We start from the raw sequence: 22,885 nt of genomic DNA, 5'->3' as shown, positions 1-22,885 counted from the left end.
TGTAGCAAAGTCTTTATTTGTGTGTACAACAAAAAAATATAGAAATGTTTCCAGCATAAAATTGATTTTGCACACTCCTTCAAGCTACACTCCGTGAACATCAAATTTCACACATGAAGTTTGTAGCAAAAGAGAAATTTTTGGCAAAACGTGAGGTAAAGTGGACGAATTTCTGAACTTCAGTTCTTAGAAAAAAAATCAGTAATATTTGTGTTGGATATTTATGTATGGAGTTGTGGAGGAACAAATGAATGCACACTTCATTAACCTTCCAAAGAGCTGATGGATTTCAGAAAGTCTTCATAAGTTATTTATGTCTTCTATAGCAGGTAAAAAATCAATCAAATTTGACACAGGTCTCTATAGAGCATCATAAATTATAAATTGATTATAAATACCAAGGAGACTGCTGCTGAGAGCCTCTTGCCTGGCTGGCATTTCTCACAAGTTCCCCCTTCCACTCAAGAATAGAATAATAGAAATATGGAGCTGAAAGGGACCCTGAGAAGTCATCAAATCCAGCCCCAAGCACTAATGAGACACCACTAAAACACCTGGCTGGGACGTCTAGGTTTCTCCAACCTATTCTCAAAAACCTTTAATGACAGGGATTTTACAACCTCCCTTGGAAGCCTATTCCAGAGCTTAACTACCCTTATAGTTAGAAAGCTTTTCCTAATATGCAACATAAACCTCCCTTGCTGCAGATTGATCCCATTACTTCTTGTCCTACATTCAGTGGACATGAACAACAATTGATCCCCAAACCCTTCATAACAGCCCATAACATATTAGAAGACTGGTGAGTTTTTTTTAACATGTTCACATAGGTCACGTTATCTAACCCTTTTTTTCATTTTTGTTACTCTCCTCTCGACAGGAGAAGCAGAAGATCCTCCTGTTCTTCTTTTTGCTAAAAGTGTGTGTGGGGGGGGGGCACCAGTACCCAAACCGTGGCCCTGCTCTCCCTTGTCCCCAAGGTCCCACCCCACGCATCGCTCCTTGTTCCCGAGGCCCTGCCCCCTGTCGCTCGCCCTTACAGCTGGTAAAAAAGGGAGGGCCATGGCCCCTTCCCGCGCCACTGCCTCTGGACTCTCCAATTTGTCCTCATCTTTCCTGTAACGTCTGGATCTCAGCCCTGCACGCGGGACTCCAGCTCAGGGCTCAGCAGCATGAAGGACAGTTACCTGCCGCATGACGTCCTACAGACCCCACTCCTGCTAACACACCCAGAACCCGGCCGGCCTCTTCTGCGACTGCCTCGCGCCGCCGCTGACTCATCCCCCCTTGGAGATCCCCTCTGGCCTACGCGTGGGGCCGGGGCCAGCTGTTCCCAGCAACCTCCCCACACAAAGCTGCGGCTGCGCATGAGTCAGCGGCGTGGCCCTGGGGCCAGCAGCGGGGCCCGCGTCCCCACCCCGTGTCCAGCCCGCGGCGCGGCGCGGCTCTTCCCCGCAGCCGGAAACTCTGCAGGCCCCGGCCCCACACGACCTCCCCCAGCCCGAACACCTGAGGCAGCGCTGCAAACTCGCGCGCTCACGGCCTAGCCCCACCCCCTGCCACAGGCCCGCCTTCCCCTGTCTCACCGCGTTTCTTGCGTGTGACGTAGTACGCTGCGCTGGGAGCGGAAGTGAGGTCATCAGTGCAGGCGGAAGCAGTGACGGTTTGTGTGTGAGGGGGACAAGATGGTGAGTTCAGGGTCGGGGTGCAGGGCCCCGGGGGCGCTTCGGCCGCTGCCGGGGGGGAGGCGGCGCCGCCGCCGCCGGCCCCGCGCGGGCCCCGCGCACCGCCGCGGCCCTGTCGTCCCAGTCCGGGGCTGGCCGCGAGGGGCGGCGGGGCTGTGCTGAGTCATAGGGGTGGCCGGGCCCCGCGTTTACAGCGGCGGGGAGGTGGCTCGTGCTCTGCGGTTCTGTGCCTGGGAGCAGCGGCGAGTGGGGGGAAGAATCGGAAGCGCGAATCGCTCCCGCCAGCAGCACCTAGTTCCCGCCCGGTTCCTTCCCTGCCTCTCTCCCGCTTCCCCCGCACTGTCACGGGCGCCATGGCACCAGACCCCGCCCCCCCCCAACCACACACACACACACACCCTGTGGGATCAGTATCTCAGGGATGGGAATATCTGTTAGACTATCCCCCCTTCCCCCACTGGGATAGTTTCCTACTCCGCATCGCTAACCTCGGCTCCACAATATGAGAGTTTGATTTAATGTCACTAGTGGGTGTTTTCGGTGGGAGGGAGTTAAGTTTTTTTTATTTGCCTTCTGGTTTCTGAGCTTTTAGGGTGCATTTGAGGGCGTCTTAAAGCTCGGCTCGGCAGCCATGAGGACTAGACGATTACTTCCAAGCAATGAAAGCTGAGGTTTATGCAGAATCATTTGACTCTAGGAGTTGGGGCTTTAAGAAGAACACCAAATATTGCAAGACTTGTGATAGAGCAGCAAGAGTTGTCAATGCCTCCTGCTATTCCTTTCCCATGAGTTTGCAACGATTAATGTTTAGATATCCACCCCTGCTTTTGGTGCAAGGTCATGCACTTAGGAGCTAACGACAAGAATTTTTGCTATAAATTGGGATCATATCAGTTAGAGGTGACAGAAGAGAAAGGTGGTTATATTGATCAATCACAAGATGATTATGAGCTGCAAACATGATGTGGCTGTGAAAAAGGCTCATGCAATTCTAGGATGCATCAGGCAAGATATTTCTAGTAGAGATAAGGAAGTGTTATTACCATTGTACAAAGCACTGGTGAGGCCTCATCTGGAATAGTGTGCGCAGTTCTGGTCTCCCATCTTTAAGAAAAATGAATTCAAACTGGAACAGGTGCAAAGAATGGCTACTAGGATGATCAGAGGAATGGAGATCCTGCCTTACAAGAGAAAACTTAAGGGTCTTGGCTTGTATAGCCTAACATAATGAAGGATGAGGGGAGATATGATTGCTCTCTATAAATACATCGGAGGGATAAATACCATGCAGGGGGGGAGAGAAGTTATTTAAGTTAAGGGCCAATGCTAGCAAAAGAACAAATGGATGTAGACTGGTTATCAATACATTTAGGCTTGAAATTAGATAAAGGTTTTCAACCATCTGAGGAGTGAAGTTCTGGAACCATCTTCCGAGGGAAGTAGTGTGGGCAAATAACCTAACTTGATTTAAGACTGTTCATGGAGGGGATGGTATGATTGCCTACAAGGAGCGCCTCTCCGTGCTCTGGATGTTACCAAATAGCTCCAATGGCCTAGGTGGGACATTAAAATGGGAGGGCTCTGAGTTACTATAGAGAATTCTTTCCTGGGTTTCTGGCTGGTGAGTCTTGCTCACATGTTCAGGGGTTAACTGATCACCATATTTGCGGTCAGGAAGAAATTTTCTCCAAGGTCAGATTGGCAGGCACACTGGGGACCTTCCTCTGCAGCATGGGGCATAGGTCACTTGCTGGTTTTGAACTAGAATAAAGTTGGATTCTCTGTAACTTGAATTCTTTAAATCAAGATTTGAAGATGTTAGTAACTCAGCCAGAGGTTATGGGCCTACTGCAGAAGTGAGGGGATGAGGTTCTGTGGCCTGCAGTATGTAGGAGGTCAGACTAGCTCAGTGTTTCTCAATCTTTTTGTGCCAGTGACCACCTTTATATGTTTTTTAAAAAAAAGTGTGCCCCCCCCCTTTAAGCTCGTGCTTCAACCCAGGGCAGTGTGGGTAAAGCTGAAGCCTGAGCCCCACCACCTGAGACTGAAGCATGTAACTTCGCAGGGCCCCTGCAGTTTCCCTGCTTGCTATCCCCCTACAGCTGTCCCAGGACCCTCTTGTGAGTCGTGACCCCCAGGTTGAAAAATACTGGACTAGATGGTCAGGATAATCCCTCCTGGCCTTAAAAGTAGAAGTCTATGAAGCAACAGCAGTACTTTATAAATAAATAAATTTAATGGAGATATCCCTATCTCCTAGAACTGGAAGGGACCTTGAAAGGTCATCAAGTCCAGCCCCCTGCCTTCACTAGCAGGACCAAGTACTGATTTTGCCCCAGATCCCTAAGTGGCCCCCTCAAGGATTGAACTCACAACCCGGGGTTTCATTAGGCCAATGCTCAAACAAATAATTCCTAGGGCAGATCTTTTAGAAAAACATCCAATCTTGATTTAAAAATTGCCAATGATGGAGAAGCCACCATGACCCTTGGTAAATTATTCCAATAGTTAATCACAAACAACGTTAAAAAATTATGCTTTATTTCTGGTCTGAATTTGTCTAGCTTCAACTTCCAGCCATTGGATTCTATTATACCTTTCTCTGTTAGAAATGGGAATGTTTCTGGCTCATCGGCCTTTGTTTACTTTACTTTATCCATTGTTTTCTAGTCATTCCCTCTTATACAATAATAATTTCTCCTGTATTTTCATATTCCAAATGTGTGATGATAGTGCAAGGAGGCTCCATTGTGCTAAACACTGTACGTTCACATAGTAGGAAACAGTGTCTGTCCAAAAGAGCTTACTGTTTAAATAGACAAGTCAGGCAGTGTGAGAGAGGAAACGGAGGCACAGAGAGGTGAGGTGAGGTGGCTTGTCCAAGGTCTCAATAGCTGAATGGCAGAGCTGGGAATAGAGCCCCGATCTCCTGAGTGCCAGTCTCCTGCATTTATTTAACTGTTTTATGTCTCCTTGAAAGTCAGTGCCTTCAATCCCACCCCCTAATAAATAAATACATACGTTTTGTTGATCTTCCCTGAGTTCCCTCTACTTTGTTACTATGTTTCTGGGGTAACAAGATGTTTAAACTTAATTGAATACAAAATTCCCCGGACAGCTACACCATTCAAGCCCTATGAAGTAGAACTGTCTTCTACCTTCTCTATTACCCTTTGCCTTTGCATAAAGAAAAATAGCAATTGGCATGTCTGATCACTGGTTCAATATCCTCCACCTGACAGAGTCTAGATGCTTCAGAGAAGAGTGCAAGAAACCTTGCAGTGGACAATTATGGAACAATCTGCTCATAGAAGTGTCTTCCTAAACCCTAGTTGATGGCACAGTCATTTTCATATTTGTGTTATAGTAGTGCCCAGAAGCCCCAATCAGGATTGGGACCCAGTTTAGGTAGGTGCTGTCATACACATAGTAAAAGAGTGTTAAGTTCTTTTTGTTCTGCCTTAGCAAGTTTGAGGAGCAAACAACATGATATTACACTATTTCAAGAGATCTAAGCACTGCTGAATCACTTCAAGGTGTCCTACTTAAATGACATGTATAGTCTCAGTTAAAGGTCAGTCACCCTGAAGACTAAGGCTTGTGCATATGTAGTTTTAAAGAGACATCAAACAGCTCAATGGATAACTCTTTTTTGGTATAACTACCAAGAAATTAATCTAAATTTTCATTTGCCAGAGTTAACAGAAGAACTGAATGGGTCCTAATTCTGTAAAAGTAATCCTTGCTTTTTGTTTCAGAATTCCAGAGGAGTTGGATCTCAGCTTAAGGATAGCATCCCAATTGCTGAATTTTCAGCTAGTGGAGCATTTGGAGGTCATGATATTCTACGCAGAGGGTATGCCTTGTCTGCTTGCTAATATACTGTACCATAACCAAACTGAAATTCTAAGTATGTAGGAAGAAAGTTTATATGTATTATGCACCTGTTTTAGAACATGCGCTTCTTGGCCATTTACTTTATATCAAAAGATATGTCTAGTCCAGTAGTCCTCAACCTATTTACCATTGTGTGCTGCATATGCAGCTCTCAATGTGGGCTACGTCCACACAATATACACCTCTACCCCAATATAACGCTGTCCTCGGGAGCCAAAATTTTTTACTGTGTTATAGGTGAAACCACGTTATATCGAACTTGCTTTGATCCGCCGGAGCGCTGCTTTACCGCATTGTATCCGAATTTGTGTTCTATCGGGTCGCGTTATATCGGGGTAGAGGTGTATATACCACCTGTACACCTACATGGGCCGTAGCTGTGTGCTGGTTAAGAACCACTGGTATAGTCACTTTATGTATAATTACAGTAGGAGCATTGTGTCAAGAGCTTGTTTCCTATGAAACCTCATTCTTAGAAGCAAATAATAAATACAAACAGCTGTGTAATTAGTGATCTGTATAAGGCTGCACCTTTAAACAACTGATAGAAAAAGCTTAATTCCATCCCTGCTCATATATGAACTTTTTTCTTTTTTTTTTTTTTTTTTTTAAAGAAAGTAGTTGCATGTGCTCTTTTAACATTGGCCGAAATGGTTGACTTCAGTTACTAATGACATATGAAATAGAATTAACAATGTGGAAAATGGCCTAATATTTTTACACTACTTGATAATGTTTCAGATGGTTGGTAGTCAGAACCATATCTGTATACACATGTGTATATAAAATATACATCTAGAATAGAAGTATAAATACTTCTGTTGAAATTTAAAATGCTTATCGAACCGCTCCAGAAACATGCAAGCCTTGGATTTTCTAACAGTATAGTCAGGTAATTAAGTACCATGTTGTGACGTTCAATCCAGACTGGTAAGGGTTGTGTCACCACCTGCCCTACATCTGTGAGTACCTTAAATGCTATGCTGCTATGGCCCACTGCCCTGATACCACCAGCCAGCTTTACAAGCATGCAGGTCACACCCTGGCTTCCACAATCCAGTTACTTTTTTGCAGAGTGACCCAGTGCTTTCCCAGTCCTGAATTTCCACAGAACCATCTAACATTACCACAATCTGCTGAGGTTCCCAGAATTGTGAGTTACCCCTTTCAGCCTCAGCTGGACAGTGTGTTGCTACTGCTAAGCTGTATGACAACTCCCTGACACACCAGCTTGTCCACCTTGCCATCAGACTCTTTAGGACTCTTATCCAAACCTTGCTTTGCAGGAAACAATCGGTGAACTCCCAAGCTTCCCAGAGACGTCACTGTGCAGTGTCCAGCCCTCCTGAACATTCACAGAGCAGTCATTTGTTGCTCCTTTAAAAAGACAATTCACTGCAACTCATTAATTCAGGGGGAGGGGGCTACAAATGCTCTTATTTCAATCACAGCACTGAATTGATTTATGGTAAAAGTAAAACAAGGTCATTAAACAAAAAGTCATAGGTTTAAGTGATACCGAGTATAAGGAATAAAGATAGAAAGGATTACAAGGAAATAAAAGTGAAAACACGCTTCTAAGACTAAAACCTGGTTTAAGTCTCTTGTTCAAAGACTTGTTTCTCACCAAGGGTATGTTTACACTGCAGTGTAAGCTCAGGGTTCGAACTGAGGCTCAAACCTAATCCCACCTGTATGCACACAAATTGTGGTAACCCAGGGCTCGGACCCTGGGTCCCAAGACCCCACGGGATGGCGGGTCCAAGCCTCAGTCAAACCATGACCCCGTGTTCAAGCCCTGTTGCTTTGTAGCATAGACGTAGCCCCACTAGACTTGTGCTCTGGGAGTCTGCCAAAAGAATCCCACAGGCCGACTTTTTTTATCCTCTGAACTGTCAAGTTGGGTGGACAGTCAAGTTTTCCCATGCTGCACTATGAACAAAGGGCTAAAGTGGCCACATTTTGAGAGGGTGCTTGGAGGACTGGGATATAAGTGGTTGGACTCGGGCTTGCATAATGCAATGTAAACATTGGAACCCCAGGTTAAGACCCAGGGTTCAACACTTCCTAACCTGTGATTACAAACGAGTGTAGATGTTCAGGCCTTAGGTTAACAAACCCAGGGTCTGCTAACTTGAGTTCTTCTAATTCTGAGCTTCACAGAGCTTAAAGTGCTTGGTTCCTTTGTCTCCTCAGGTGAAGGGTGATTTCGGGGTTCACTCCCCCTCTATAGTCTGGTAAATTTTTGAAATGTATTCTTCTGAAGTGTATCCCTAGATACATTTCCTTTTCCCTGCTGCGTATGACTGTCATGCTGCCTCCTGCAGACTGTATGCTGTCTTCTCCTCCACTGGTGACTTTTACAATGCAAATGATCTCTTCCTGCAATTTCTCATACAAATGAGTAGCCCATTGAATTTGGCCACACCTGGCCTTTTTCCTTTGTTTGTGGAAAACCTGTTTCAACCAGGCACGTCAGGGGGATTTGATAAAAACCTTTTAGTCATATATTTCCAGCCTATCTGTAAAGTTCTTCAAGGGTTGACTGTACATACATCACACAAGAATATTAATGATCAGTGAGTTATTAGTTTTCCAATGACACATTACATTACACCTTTTAGATACAGATTGTAATATTAGTGAGTTGGGGTACACTGAGTTGGTCAGGGCAGCTGAAACTCATTGCTGGGTACCAGGCAAACACTTGTCTTTTGGCACAAGGATGCTCTTAGGGTCACACATGGGGTGACCAGATGTCCCGATTTTTATAGGGACAGTCCTGATTTTGGGGGCTTTTTTATTATATAGTTACCTATTACCCATCCCAATTTTTCACACTTGCTATCTGGTCACCCATGTCACGCATGTAGATTATCCATAAATTAACCAATAACACCAGGGTGTATTCCGGTATTCAAGTTAAATTTGTCTTCTGTTTGTGAGCTGGAGCTGGGGGAAGAAAAAACATTACTGCTTTTATGTTAAGCGTGAAGCTGAAGCAGAAAAAGAATGAAGTTCTTGTACAGGTTTTTTCCTTGTTCTAAGTGAGCACTAATTATAGCGGCTTGATGTTTGTATCTAGAATTAATGTCAGACTAGAAATTGGTGCATTGATTTTTGGTTCTTCTGTGACTTTAAAAAAAACCCTTTTGTTTGCATTTCTAGCTTTACAAGTGTAAAAAATGAACTTTTGCCCAGCCATCCTTTGGAACTGTCAGAAAAAAATGTAAGTGCAGTATTGAATTTGATAACCTTTTAAGTTTCTTACCATCAGCTAGTTACAAAGTTTAAGGGCTATTGTTACTGTTAACTGCTTGACAAGTGCAATTTCAGTGCATCCCAGTCAGTGATGAATAGCATTCTAACATTAATTGAATAAAGATGCCTAGCAGCAGTATTGCTGTGATATAATTTGTGAATTTTTGACAGATGGGGGTTGGTTAATACACCTCTACCTCGATATAACGCTGTCCTCGGGAGCCAAAAAATCTTACCGCGTTATAGGTGAAACTGCGTTATATCGAACTTGCTTTGATCCACTGGAGTGCACAGCCCCGCCCCCCCCCCGGAGCGCTGCTTTACCGCGTTATATCCAAATTCGTGTTATATCGGGTCACGTTCTATCGGGATAGAGGGTAGCTGAAAGAACTGCTAGGGTTTATCTCAGCACAGGAGATTTGATGGAGTAGAACTAAACATCTTCAGGAGATACACTTTTCGGTTCATTTAGTAATATACCAAAATATTATTCCTGTATTATGCTGAAATGGTTATGGTTGTTCTTATTGCTGTAGAAGTTTATAAACTCTACAAATTGCATTAATAGCAAAGAAACTAAATATCTTTGCTTGGTATGTCATAAGCCCCACTTTTAAATAGCAAAAGACACTGGCAAGGCTAATGTAGTAAGCTAAAGAAGTAAAGCTTCTGGACTTCTGATGAAAATTACAGAGACCGACTAGACCTTTGATGTTTTGCCTAGAGATGGTATCCTGTCCTGTAACTTATACTTCTGCTTGTTTATGCTAAATGTCTTCTTTGGAAACATCAATGCCTCTTACACCAATATATTGTTATCATAAACGTTACAAGTATAACTTCTGAATATTAAGAAAATTAAAAAAAAAAATCAGGAAAAATCACAGTCTTATGTCACTGAATATGGTGCTGCTATCAGTAGCATCAATGCAAAACCTGGAGCCAACCCCCCTCCCCCAGTACTGCAAATACATGCAAAATGATTTTTTAGTTTATACTTGAAAAGTTTATTTGACCAGTCAAAACGTCTTTTATCATCAGAAACCAGTACCTATTAAGTAGGTATCCATACGCTATATTTCTTGTTATTGATTAGTGCCAGAGGACCCAGTAAGGAGTCAAGACTCAACACTTGCTTTCCTAAATGATTTAAAACACTGGGATTCGTGTACAAGATATTTAACAAAAATAAATATCTGCTGAGATTGTATATAAAGTAATTTCATTATACTGGAAATAGGAAAAGTTTGCCAAATATAGGCTTCTTATATTTTTCAATGATAGCAAAAAAAGTTACTCTTCTTGTCAGTTTATAAGTCCTGCCATGGATTCTTTTGGGCCAAGATGCTTGGCTTTCCCCTTTCTGGGCTACTAATATTTTAATAATTTCTTGAAATTGCTTAGTGATACTTCAAAGTAATACACAACTACTCCACTTGGTGGAGTCCTGTGTATTCTGCTTGCCAAAAATAACAAAATACAGCTTTAGCAAGTAGCAAGCAGCATGTAATGCATGATTTTAAAATTAGATTTTCTTTCTCAGTTATTTAAAACAAAAGAGTTAATATTCTGGCAATTTTCTTACACATCGAGGTTTATAAATCTAGCAACCTATTTACTGCATTTTTTTTTTTTTTTTTGGCTGAGGATGATTTCCATATGCATGTTCATTGAAGTATAATTTTACAAATATATTTGCTATAGCTATAATTAAATGGAGCTTTTAAAAAAAAATCTTTTGATAGTTTCAGCTAAACCAAGATAAAATGAATTTATCGACTCTGAGAAATATTCAAGGACTCCATGCACCTCTAAAGCTGCAAATGGAATTCAAAGCAGCAAAGCAGGTAGGCATTTTTAATTATTCTAGTAATATGAATTGCCTTAGTTAAGTTATAGACATATCTGCAAACATGCTTTTTAAAAAGCATTTGTTTCTTTCAAAATATATTAGATAACAGCTGTTCATCTTCTATACATTTTTCAAGCAAACTCTAAGTAGAACTGGCTTTATTGCTTATGATAAAACTAATGCTGCTTATTTGAAACATTGAGTTCTGTTATCATAGCAAATTCCAGGTGAAGTGAAGCTGAACTTAAGTCTTGTGTGAGATTCTCCCAACCTGCAGGCCTTGGGAGGAGGACCACCGGAATGGAAGTTATATCCCTGATTTCCTTCCCCAAGACCAATGTTCTTTCTGGCAAACCTCCCGAGGAATCACAGGAAGGGAACTCTGCTCCTGCAAACTAAAGGAGTTTGGGAGGCTGGAGCATACAAGGAGATGGGGGGAGAGATTGGGGCAGTAAAACCCTATGTGCACACATACCCCCATCAGCCCTTCTTTGTAAGCTGTGGAAAGTTCACTGGGGACCAGCCCCCAAAGTTTAAGTTCAGTGGGAGATTGTACCCACCACCCCTTCTGAGTTCATTGGAGATCATCTTTGACTGCTTCATGTCCGTCTTCCCCACCCCACTCCACCCCCAGGAGCCATAGTAGACTTGTTTGTCCTCAGTGAATGTATTTGAGGTAATTAAAGATTGACAAGCCTGTTTGGGTTTGTTTGCGGCTAAGGCACCTACTACAGATGTATGTTTAGGTGGAATAGGGAACTACCCCATCCTAAGGGTTAGGTATTGGCCCACAACAAGCCTCATAAGGTTTGCTGTGGGTTTTCTGCCCTGCAGACACCAGAAGACCTACAAGAAATGCTGGAATTTTTCCTGCTCTCACCCAGTCACTCCTCCCTGCAGATCTGAGATCTGTTGGGGGAGAGCTTTTCTCCCACAGCTTCTTGCATATGTGGCAGGAAGGGAGAGTGGTGAGAGCAGAGACATTTTCCCCCCTACATGTGGATTGCCTTAGATATGCAGGAGAGAAGAAATTCTTGTGGCCTTTGCTTGTTATCTTTAGTGTTCTTAGAAGATAATGTGATATGTGCCTATACCTTAACTTTACCTTTTTACAGCATTTGAGTTGGAATAGTATTAGTATTGGAACTGATTAAAGTGCAGCTGTATTGGCAAATATTATGGATAATTACAAATCCAGTATACCCACAAGCAAGAGACAGCTATGCTTTGTTATATATAAAAAACAAGTACTCGCAATAACTTACCAGTAAAGTTTTTCTATGTCAAAGGCAGTTGTGAATACAAATATGCTGCTGTCTGATGTGCATCTTGTGATCTGAGCTCTTTACTTGTCATTTTAGTCAGTTGCCTTACTACATACGCAGTGACATGTGCAGAGCCTTCCTTTCTCCACAATCGTATGGTGGTCTGATGGTGCACATGACATAAACCTGTCCTTTTGAGCAAGAGCCAATCTCAAGCTTTGTTGTTGTTGTTGTTGTTGATTTGTATTATTGTAGTGCCTAGGAGCCCTAATCATGGACCAAGACCTCATTAAGGTGCTTCTAGGGGAGATTGGAGAAATGAGGTTCATAATCTAATGACTCTTAGGGAGGGCCATACAAGTTCATTAATATAATGGTATAGTCTGTTGATGTGCTTTTTACTCTTTTGATATATGGATTGAAAAAATAAAATTGAAAATAAATTAGCTTACCAAATTATTGAAATGTATGTTTACTAATCTTGTAACTCTCAAGCTGTCACTCAAGGTAAAGATAGTTTGTAGTGACCATTCACAGATATTTGGCAGAAAACAGTGGGCATATTTCCTACTGAAATTGAAAACAGTTTTTCATGATAGTGCATTTTGATGTTTTGATCCCATGCCTTGACTATAGGATGAGGTGTCAGACAGGTCTTGAGACAAATGTGTGGAGGCTAGAATATCTCTACACTCGAGTCCGTGTTATCATTCTGTCATTTCCCAAAGAACAAATTACTTTGCCTGTCACTTTTAATTACAGTCGGGACTTGGGAAGCCTGAATATGGAGAAACCTGCGTTTCTTTCTGACTCTTGCTGTGTTTTCACAGATCCAACGTCTTCCGTTTCTGCATAGCTCAAATATAGCGCTGGATACACTGAGAGGAAATGATGAATGCATTGGTTTTGAGGATATTCTTAATGGTAAATTATGTTTTCTTTCAAAGATTTTGTAAGCTGTCAAAACTTTCTCAGGGCTATCAGAAAGGTGAGATTTGGGAACTGTCAAGATTTCTGTGCCCCCGACAGTTTTTTATTAATTCAAGTTTAGAGGTTAGAAAAGGGATATATCAGGAAAAAAATAAATATGGTGAAGCTGCTTGTTCTCCTGAGGTTATCCTGAAATGTGAAGCAAAATTGTGTCTTGTATTTGGATGTGTAACATATCCCCTAACCCATGTTTTAATAGTAGTGAAAGAGAATAAATGCCAATAAAAATTTATTGGAGGAGTGGCTTTTATCATCTGGGGCTAAATTATGGAGCCTCAGTATTCCTGGAGGAGTGCTGAAGGGAATGTGCCTCAGAGGGGCCCAGTTTGTACTGTGCATAGAAGGAGCACTGTCTGCCCTATCCATTAGGGCAAAATATATTGCTCCCCAATGTGCATTGCCCCCACTCCAGTGGTTGATATGAAGGGGGAGTCAGTCTGCCCCCATGCATAATCTTGCTCCTAGAAGCCCTTTTTAAATGAAGCACCGCATGTGGTGTTTGGGTTGCACTCCAGTATGATTGCTGGTTTTTTAGTGTGAAGTTTGAAGTTCTCATTCTGATATTTCTCTTTCGATATACTATCTTACCTACTAGACTTGGGCTCTGTCTTTTTCTATACACATGCACCCACTTGAAACTAATTTTCACTGTTGCTTTTTAGTGTTGTAACCATTCTCTAATCCTATTTTTTTTTTTTTAATTAAGTACTGGGCTTTGATCATTACTTTGTAAAACTTTCTTTTGTCACACTCATGTTGCTGATATGCCCCATTTCAACTTAAAACAAAGTTTAAAACTTGTTGTTTTTCTGTCTGTTATACTTAATTTATTGTCCTAGGTCTTGTATGATGTGTAACTCTCTGGTGCTTGAACATAGCATAGCTTCCCGTTGCCCCTCTTCCTTTCTAGGGAAAAGGAGACCTTTGCCGGGTTTCCTTTCCCCTGGTTGTTGCTTAGGACAGATATTTAAAGGTCGACACTGCAGAACTTTTCTCAGTAATCAAGATGTGCACATTGCTATAAACCAGCCGTTTTCAGACTTTTTGTATTGGTGACTCCTTTCACACAGCAAGCCTCTGAGCATGACCCCCCGCCTTATAAATTTAAAAATGGGGGAGGGTGGCAATTTAATGTAATGGGGGCTCAGGGCTGTCAACCCCACAGAGCTGACACCTCACGACCCCTATGTATCCACCTTGTGACCTCCCGAGGGATCATAACCCCCAGTTTGAGAACCCCTTCTATAAACATATACATCTAGAGGAAATATAGTCCTCTTGTCTTATGATAGTTTCTGTTTCAAAGTGTTACTAACTTCGTAAATATTTTACTGTCTATTTTCTAGACCCATCGCAGAGTGAAGTTATGGGAGAACCACATGTGATGGTGGAATACAAGCTTGGTTTATTGTAACACAAATGTAGTCCGAACCTACTGTTCATGAAAACATTTCTTGTATGTATCTTTATACTATACTACAGGTTCAGTGTACAATATTAATATTACATTGACACAATGTTTTTGTTAACTTACTCACAGGAGATCTCTTGCCTTACTTGATGAATAGGCACATTAAATGTTTAAAGTCTATTATGATTTATTCTCTGCTTACTGTCAATATAAATGTCCTACAACTGGGTATTTTAAAACTGTACAAGAAGATGACTCTTCATATATTGCTCAGGACAATAGCTGCTTAGTTTTTGAAATATTATACATACTACAAGAAGTCCAAAAATGCATGTGCATTTTAAAATTGATTACTGTAGGTAAATGCAGGGAATGCATGTTCTTGCAAAAGAACTTTTTTCAATATAAAACAGGCATTTTCCACTGAATCACTTTTTGTTCTTGAAATCTTTTAAACGTTGAATAAAAAATTGCTATAAATGCTGTGGTTTCCAAAATATATTTAATCACAACTCAAGTCCCTGACCTCCAACCCAAGCAATGTTACTCTCATCACTTGCAGCCCCTTTAAGGAACCTCAGTAGCTCACTGGTAGAAAAGAACCCTGCCACACACATTTGTCTGCCCCAGCTAAGATGTCCGAGATGCTCATTCACTGGAGCTCAGTTGCCCCTTAGGATAGAATTAGATAGAATTCCTCCCTAGGAAGAGTTGGGAGCTGAATTTGGCTTTACCAAGCTACTTTTGAGGGGGGGAACCCTCCTTTGGATTTCACAATAGCCTTACTGGGCACAATTGCTCTGTGAAATTAGAGCTTCTGTAGCCCTATTTTGGGCTATGTTCCAGCCTACATGGAAACTTAAAATAACCACTTAGCAACATTTAACACTTAAGGGAAAAATACCACTGTTGAGAAAGAAAATGTAAAATTCAAAATGTTTGTATGCACAAAGGCACATCTGACAGACTGCATCACAGAAGTGTTACAGTAAGAACATTAATTTTTATTTTACATAACTGCAGAACATAAAATTAAAACTGAACTGACTTGGTTGTAAGTAAACAATCTTATCTGGGGATAACCAAAGGGAGATTCTAAAATTAAAAGCTACACAAATGCATCTTTTATAAATGAATAGCCAGATTAAAGCCGTTTTCTGTAAGTTTAAAGGGTGTATTTTTATTTAAATTACACAGGCTGTTCTAATTAACTTAGAATAGCTTGTATGCATAACGTATTATAAATCCTTGCAAGAAGTTTAGGACCGTTCTCCTGTTGATTCTCTTCCCATACAATGGTCAAAGTGTGTCATGTACATTTTGAGAATGTAACCAGCCTAAATGTTACGTATTGCTGCATCTTTTAGAAGCAGAGTCCTATCACAAGAATTATGCTCCAGTAGCTGAACTTCCTTCTTTGATTTTTTTTTTAAATCATCCATCTCAAGACCCAATGATTGCAAAGAAAACCTTCCAAAAATAAGCTTAATGCAATGAAGTCTCCCCAAATCTGTAAATGACCTGAAACAGTACTTCTGAGACATGGGAATTGCATCCATTCAGCAGATTTGGATGTTAACTCAAGCATAATGTTGAGAACTTAAATGTCAGCCTTGTTCTCTACTCTAGCATTGCTGAATACTTCCACAGAAATGTGCAGGTACAAGTTTATTCCACAACCTCAAAGTGTCTGCTATGCCTGTCTATGTGCCAAAAGCCCCAACTGTTCCCTACTCCTGTGGGCCAAAACAACCAGCTTCACTTCCTACCAATTCTACAATGCAGTTATGCATTTTTAATACAAAATCTTGCAGCAAATTGAAGAATGTGGAGGCAGCATGTTACACTCCAGAAGGGATACTTTCCTGATTGCATTATTTATTTTCATATTTAACTTAATAAAAAGAAAAACCTTAAATTTCTAAATTATCTAAGGTGGTTGTGGGATTTCCAGTCTGCTTCACTGGAGAGCTGCAGAAGTCAGGGAGTCTTGTTATAAAAGCAAATTTACATCGTTTGCTGTAGAGTATGTAGGGCCTTGCATGTACATTATCTTCACTTAAGTGAGCTTAAATTGGACAAATGAGTGAACAAATGTAGGCCTGTTAATTTTTTTTTCTTGCTCTTTAGGGTGGTTTTCTGGTCTTCACTGTGAGCAGTCATAATTAGGATATTTGCTGCAAATATCTGGCCCAGCTATTAAGTGACTAGATTTCATGGTGAGGCTTTGGCATAGAGAGAGGAGTAGAAGGAAATAAATGGACAGGTGAGGACAGTGGTATGGGAGTAGTGAAAGGGTACAAGGAGGACACAGGTTAAGCAAATGGATTCAAGGTATAGGCTGAGGTGGATAGCCTTGAAAGTAAGGACAAGAAGTGTAAACTTGTTACTTTGGGCAAGGGGGAACCAGGGAAAGGGTTTTGAAGAGGGGAGCAGCATTGTCTGATCTATCTCTGAGGAACATCATAATTTTAGCAGCTGTGTTTTGGACAGGGTAGAGGGGGAGTCAAGTTGGTAAGAGAGGTCATAGGAAGAGGTTAATGTGGAAGAAGAGCAGATGGGGATTATGGCCCTGTTGACAGGAAGGAAGGATTTGATTTTTCAATACAGTCCAGAGAAAGAAGTGACAAAGCTAGTAGGAGAGAGGCATCAAAGCTGATACCAGTGTTGTGGGCTAGAATGTATGGCTGGCTCAACTACTTCCCTCTTTATATTTATCTTACAATCAAATCACATTTGCTAGAGTAAGCTTTCTGCCTGGCAGACAAGCTAAACTAGTTCTGTATCCTCTAAGATTGGCTAGCCTTTCACAGTTCCTTAAATGGACAATAAGAATGCTATTCCAAAATGCTGTTTTGCTTAGATAAGGATGTTTGCATATGTGATCTCCACTCATTTAACTTGAGTGTCAAGTACATACTATTTTATATCACTAGCTGCAAAAGAAATTAAATGATATGTTGGTGGCCTGAGCTGCTTCTAAATATTACTACAGCAATTGTATTGCTTTGTGCATGCTTGTCTGTCAAAAGAACAAGATCCAAACGTTTAAAAGACTAGACAGATCTCTGCTTTATTAACTTACAGCAAAAGGGTGCTTGCATTTATACAAAAATATTTCACTTGTCAAATCACTCAATTGCTACAAAATTTAAGGTTTTATTATTAAAAATGTATTGTACAGTAGTACCTGGAGGCCTCAACCCATCTGATGTCTCATGCTATATACTGAATAAATATGCCAACATTTATGTAAAATCATTTCTCATAACTTCCTCTTTATTTCAATTTAAGTGCTATATTCCCCAGAAACATTTTGCATCTCCATATAGACAAGTCCACAAAACATGGTTTTATACATTGTGTGCTGCAAGATCGACATAAAATGTTCCATTCTCCCACTCATGTAATACAATCATGTGTGAAAATTCTCGTTTGGGCCAATGGAATGTCCCATTGCACAACTAGGTTTTCCAGATTACCAACAGGGAGTGCCAGGAACAATGTAGTACCTCCATAAAGAATGGGAAAGGAATAAAGGTATAGATCCTTTTTTCTGAATCACTACATTTTCCAGGAGTTATTAACTACATAGTTTCTGGCATTAACTATTATATAACCTGTGTGAGCAGAGTATCCAGATCAGAATCATGTGTGGTCTAGATGAAGGGCCTAAACAAATCTTCACAGCACTCTTATGAGAAAATGTCCTTTCTTTTGTTAAAAGCTGTGTACATCCCTGAAGCAAAAAGTTGTTTACAATTCAAGGGCTTTTTTCAAAGTTTGTGTTTAAGAGCCCTTAGACTCGCATGTGAACTTATGCTTTCTATTTAGTGAGCATCACCAGTGTACCTGGTGTTGTACAAATATAAAGGAAGACAAAGTGCTTGTCCTGAAGAGTTTGCAGTCTAGATCATACACATAATATACACCTTTTATAGCACCAATCTTGATATGGTGCCAATATTTTTGGTGGATTACTTCTGAAAGGCTTTCCTAAAGCTAAGTAGGGTGTTGTTCTTAAAGTGAATTTGAATGAAGAGAAGGTCATTTGAGTTGCATGTGCAGATTGGTGGTCTGTCTCCTATATGGTAACAAAGATGTTTAGCTTACCAGAATTCTGTCCTTTTCCTGTTTAAAGTGTATGTGCATATACAGTTAGTTCACATTTCACAGTTGATTTTCTAACATAACATCCTTCCTAATATGGAGGCTAAAGTGAACTCCAACCAATTTACTTTGTTCTAATTACTGCACCAAATCTCTGCTTAATAAATACAGCACGATGGAGTCTCTCTTTGCTTGCTGATAGATTATAGCAACCTTAGCTGGAAAAAGGGTCCATGGTTTTTTTTAAAAAACAGGGAGAGGAGGGAAAGGCAGAGTTGTACATTATATAATGCAATTGCCTGCCTGATTTGTGCATAAAGGTATCCTAGTGCAAGACCAAGGAGCACTAGAATTCCAGTTCTAGTGCTAACTTGCTCTGTGACCCTGGATAAGTCACTTTACCTCTCTATTTCCTCATCTCATAACCAGGGATGATAATATCTGCCTCAGAGGTTGAGAATTAATTACTTAAATAATTGTAAAGTGCCTTGAAGATGAAAAGTGCTATATAAGTTCTAATTACAATTAGAGTGCATTCAATGCAAAACAATTAGATGTGTGGGTCAGATTTAGCCACTTCATCAAGGTTATAAAAGAAATAAAAAAGATCCACAGAAGAGAAAGATCTTATGGCCTTTCAAGAGAGGAGCTCTTAAAGATGCTACAATGATTTAAGTGGAGCTATGATGTAGATAAATGAATGATATATATACCTTGGCCCATGACAGGAGGAAAAAAGGACAATGAAATTAAAAGGCAGTAGATTTAGAACTGATAAAAAAAAACACCTTTTACACAATCTGGCTTATGCACATACTTAAGTTTACATAATGCAAGTAATATTTGAAGTCAGTAAGACTACTCAGTGCATAAAATGCATGTGCTTAAATCTTTGCAGAATCAGGGCCTCTCTAATTAGTCTATAATATTATTGAAACAAATGATTTAGCAGATTATTAAAAAGGCTTAAACATTTAGGGCCAGACCTTGGGCCCGTTGAAATCAATGGCAAAACTCCCAGTTACTTAAATGGACCAGGATCTGCCTCTTAGAATACATCTGCAGTTAAAATAACTAATAAAAAAGTCCCTTATACTTCACAGCATAGACTAGTCACTAGCTAAGGTCAGGAACAGATATCCCTTCTCACTGTGGTCACTGCCACATGCAGGACAGGGAGTGGATAGACAATAAGTCTGTTCTGGCACAACAGTTTCTATGTAAAATTAATAACTCATGAGTGAGACTGTGTCCATGTCCATCAATGACTGTAGGAATACGACTAGAGTTTAGAGTGTAAATTGAAGGCAACAGGCAGAAGTCATCACAATATTGCAGCTGGTTGATGTGTATGAAATGAGTTAGCCTCAACCTAGTTCCAACTGGCTATATGTCCATATCACAGATCCCACCAATGGAATGAGCACAGCTAGCTGCCATGAGAAGGAATGCATTGGAAAGAGTCCATGCTGGCTTCTCATTGCCACAGGTTATTCTCATTATAATATTAGAGGGAAAACCCATCCTGAGAACAAAGTTACAGGTGAGTTCCATACTTGCAAATGTTTCACATATAAATTAAATCTGCAGAAAAATGGTTTAATTTACAGTATATGCCAGAATTTTCCCCAGTTTGTTTGCCTTTTGGAAAAGAACACATATAGTTTGCTCATTTTAGACTGTCCTACAGGCCCCACAGTAACATAAAAGTCCTTTGAGATGCACACTATAGGCCAGATCCTGAGCTGGTGCAAACTGGCAAGCTCCAGTGGCTTCAAAAGAACTACAGAGATTTATACAAGCTGATGATCAGGCAAACTATCATTGTCACACAAGTTTAGATGACACAGCTGCATCATATGCCTCGCTTTAATTTTTTTAATCACTTGATAACCCTAATGTTATCATGATTAATCACGCTCTTAAATGATACAAGAATACCATTTATTTCAATATTTTTGGATGTTTTCTACATTTTCAAATATATTGATTTCAATTACAACACAGAATACAAAGTGTACAGTGCTCACTTTATATTTATTTTTTATTACAAATATTTGCACTGTAAAAAACAGTAGAAATAGTATTTTTCAATTCACCTAATACAAGTACTGTAGTGCAATCTCTTTATCATGAAAGTTGAACTTACAAATGTAGAATTATGTACCAAAAAAACCTGCACTCAAAAACAAAACAATGTAAAACTTTAGAGCCTACAATTCCAGCATGGAAGCATGTCCTCTGGAATGATGGTTGATGCGTGAAGGGACATATGAATTTTTAGCGCATCTGGCCCATAAATATCTAGCAACGCCAGTTACAACAGTGCATACGAATGCCCGTTCTCACTTCCAGGTGACACTGTAATTAAGAAGTGGGAAGCATTATCTCCCGTAAATGTAAACAAACTTGTTTCTCTTAGCGATTGGCTGAACAAGAAGTAGGTCTGAGTGGACTTGTAGGCTCTAAAGTTTTACATTGTTTTGATTTTGAGTGCAGTTAAGTAACAAAAAAACCTACATTTGTAAGTTGCACTTTCATGATAAAGAGATTGCACTACAGTACTTGTATGAGGTGAATTGAATATACTATTTCTTTTATCATTTTTACGGTGCAAATATTTGTAATAAAAACAATATAAAGTGAGCACTGTACACTTTGTATTTTGTGTTGTAATTGAAATCAGTATTTTTGAAAATGCAGAAAAACATCCAAAAATATTTAATAAATTTCAGTTGGTATTCTATTGTTTAACAATGCAATTAATTACAATTAATTTTTTTAGTTAATCGTGTGAGTTAACTGTAACTAATCAACAGCCCTACTTTAAATCATTTTCAAACTTGAGAGACAACAAAATACGGCTCTCACTTATTTTCTCTTAATTCTGAAAGAGACATTATTTGTAAATCCAAGAGCACAGGATGTAAAAAAATAAGTAATTCTAAATTCTTATTCATAAATACATAATATCAATCATTTTTGCTATACTTTAAAAACTGATAAAGACCCGCCACTCTCACCTTATTTGCATAGTTAAGAATAAGGATTAAACTCATTCTAGCATAAAATAGGAAGACTGGAAATGCTAGCAGTTTTATGGTAATTGTTGCAGAGCTACTGTCCAGATTTCATCTACAACTGTCACACTCTCTCCCCTATCAGTGTGTATGTAACAGGCTGTGCCATGCACATCAGACTAGAAAACCAAGGTAAGTAAATTCTTTGTTCAGCTGTCAATACTCTCTTCACTGGATACTTCTTCATATGCAGGTGATGCCAAGTCCTCTTCATGCCAACTGGTGCACATAAGCCAGCTGGAAGAGAGAGATAAGACACAGACATTTTTAGCAAGATAGTAATGTACAGTATGCTGAATCAGCACCAACAACATACCCAATGGCTTTCTGCACAGAAAGGTCCAGGTGGCTTAATAAATAAAGCAATGATAATACTTGCCCTATGTAACATGAGTTAGACAATCTCATTTCGGTTCTCTGTGAAAAGCACTAAACCAGCATGCCTGATTTAGCACAAATTGGAACAAACTGCAGTTTCTGCTCTGAGATAATACCATTGCAAAGGATGGTTTCTCAGGGTTAGAGTGAGGCTATTCTAAGGGCAGTATACCACAGATAAGGCATTAATCTGGAGTGGAGAAGGAAGATAGGACCTTCAGACATAACTATCATGCTATTCTATAGTCCTGGATCCAAGATTAATTAATTTATTGGTATGTGTCTATGACCCTTTGTACAGAAAACACTGCCTTTTTGAAAGGAGCTTTCCCTGTTATGCTGGAAATTATAGATTAAGTTATATCTCTCTATAACTAAGATACTCATATGGCCCCCAATAACAGAGTATCTGAGCACCTCAATATCTTTATGTTCTAAAATACTCTCCACTTCCAGGATGAGACCCTTTATCTTCCAACTCCATTAAACCTATTGGGTCAGAATCACTGATATAACTTAGAGAATTTTTTTTTTTCACTTCAAGGTCCCAGAAGCAAAGACAAGGTTTTCATCTCGAGGCCAAAAGACCAAAAACATCAAGACACTTGATCACGGCCTTAGATAGACCAAGAGACTACTGACACTTGATCTGAGCTCATAGAGAGCCGAGAAGAGCCAGGATAATTCAATGGAATGAGAGTGGCATAAAGCTGGAGTGATGCAGTAGTGAATCAGTTCCAAGGTTTTGAAATGTTGAGAGGCACTCAAGTCTGACGTGTTCTTCATGCCTCACTACCCTGATCTTAAAACTCAGCTAGTCCAGAAAAAAGGCATTTGAGATGAAGTTTAGGCATGAGGTGAAAAGGTACAAGACTTCAGGAAGGATAACACTATCCCTCTTAATAAATATTTACCTTTCTATGAATCTAAGAGTATACCTGAACTGGGAGAATAGC

At 40.3% G+C, this 22,885-nt stretch overlaps 2 protein-coding genes across 3 annotated transcripts in view; one reads left to right on the top strand and one right to left on the bottom strand.

Annotated features, from left to right (window-relative positions):
• The first annotated feature begins 1,547 nt into the window (after positions 1–1,547).
• On the top strand, positions 1,548–17,619 carry POMP (proteasome maturation protein). Its single transcript, XM_005315593.5, has 6 exons — positions 1,548–1,688; positions 5,444–5,541; positions 8,751–8,811; positions 10,589–10,690; positions 12,791–12,884; positions 14,297–17,619. Exons 1-6 carry the CDS (start codon positions 1,686–1,688, stop codon positions 14,362–14,364), a joined length of 426 nt encoding a protein of 141 aa, XP_005315650.2. The 5' UTR covers positions 1,548–1,685; the 3' UTR covers positions 14,365–17,619.
• Positions 17,409–22,885, bottom strand: part of SLC46A3 (solute carrier family 46 member 3) — a 23,556-nt gene continuing 18,079 nt past the window's right edge. For both annotated transcript variants that reach the window (XM_005286642.5, XM_042842842.2), the window contains one exon: positions 17,409–21,788. In XM_005286642.5, coding sequence (XP_005286699.2) covers positions 21,701–21,788 — 88 coding nt within the window. In that variant the 3' untranslated portion in view covers positions 17,409–21,700. The remainder of the gene's footprint in view (positions 21,789–22,885) is intronic.

Source organism: Chrysemys picta, chromosome 1 (genome assembly GCF_011386835.1).
Source record: "Chrysemys picta bellii isolate R12L10 chromosome 1, ASM1138683v2, whole genome shotgun sequence".
Classification (NCBI taxonomy): Eukaryota; Metazoa; Chordata; order Testudines; family Emydidae; genus Chrysemys; species Chrysemys picta.
The sequence above is the reverse complement of the archived record's forward strand: the minus strand, read 5'-3'. Positions and strand labels throughout refer to the sequence as shown.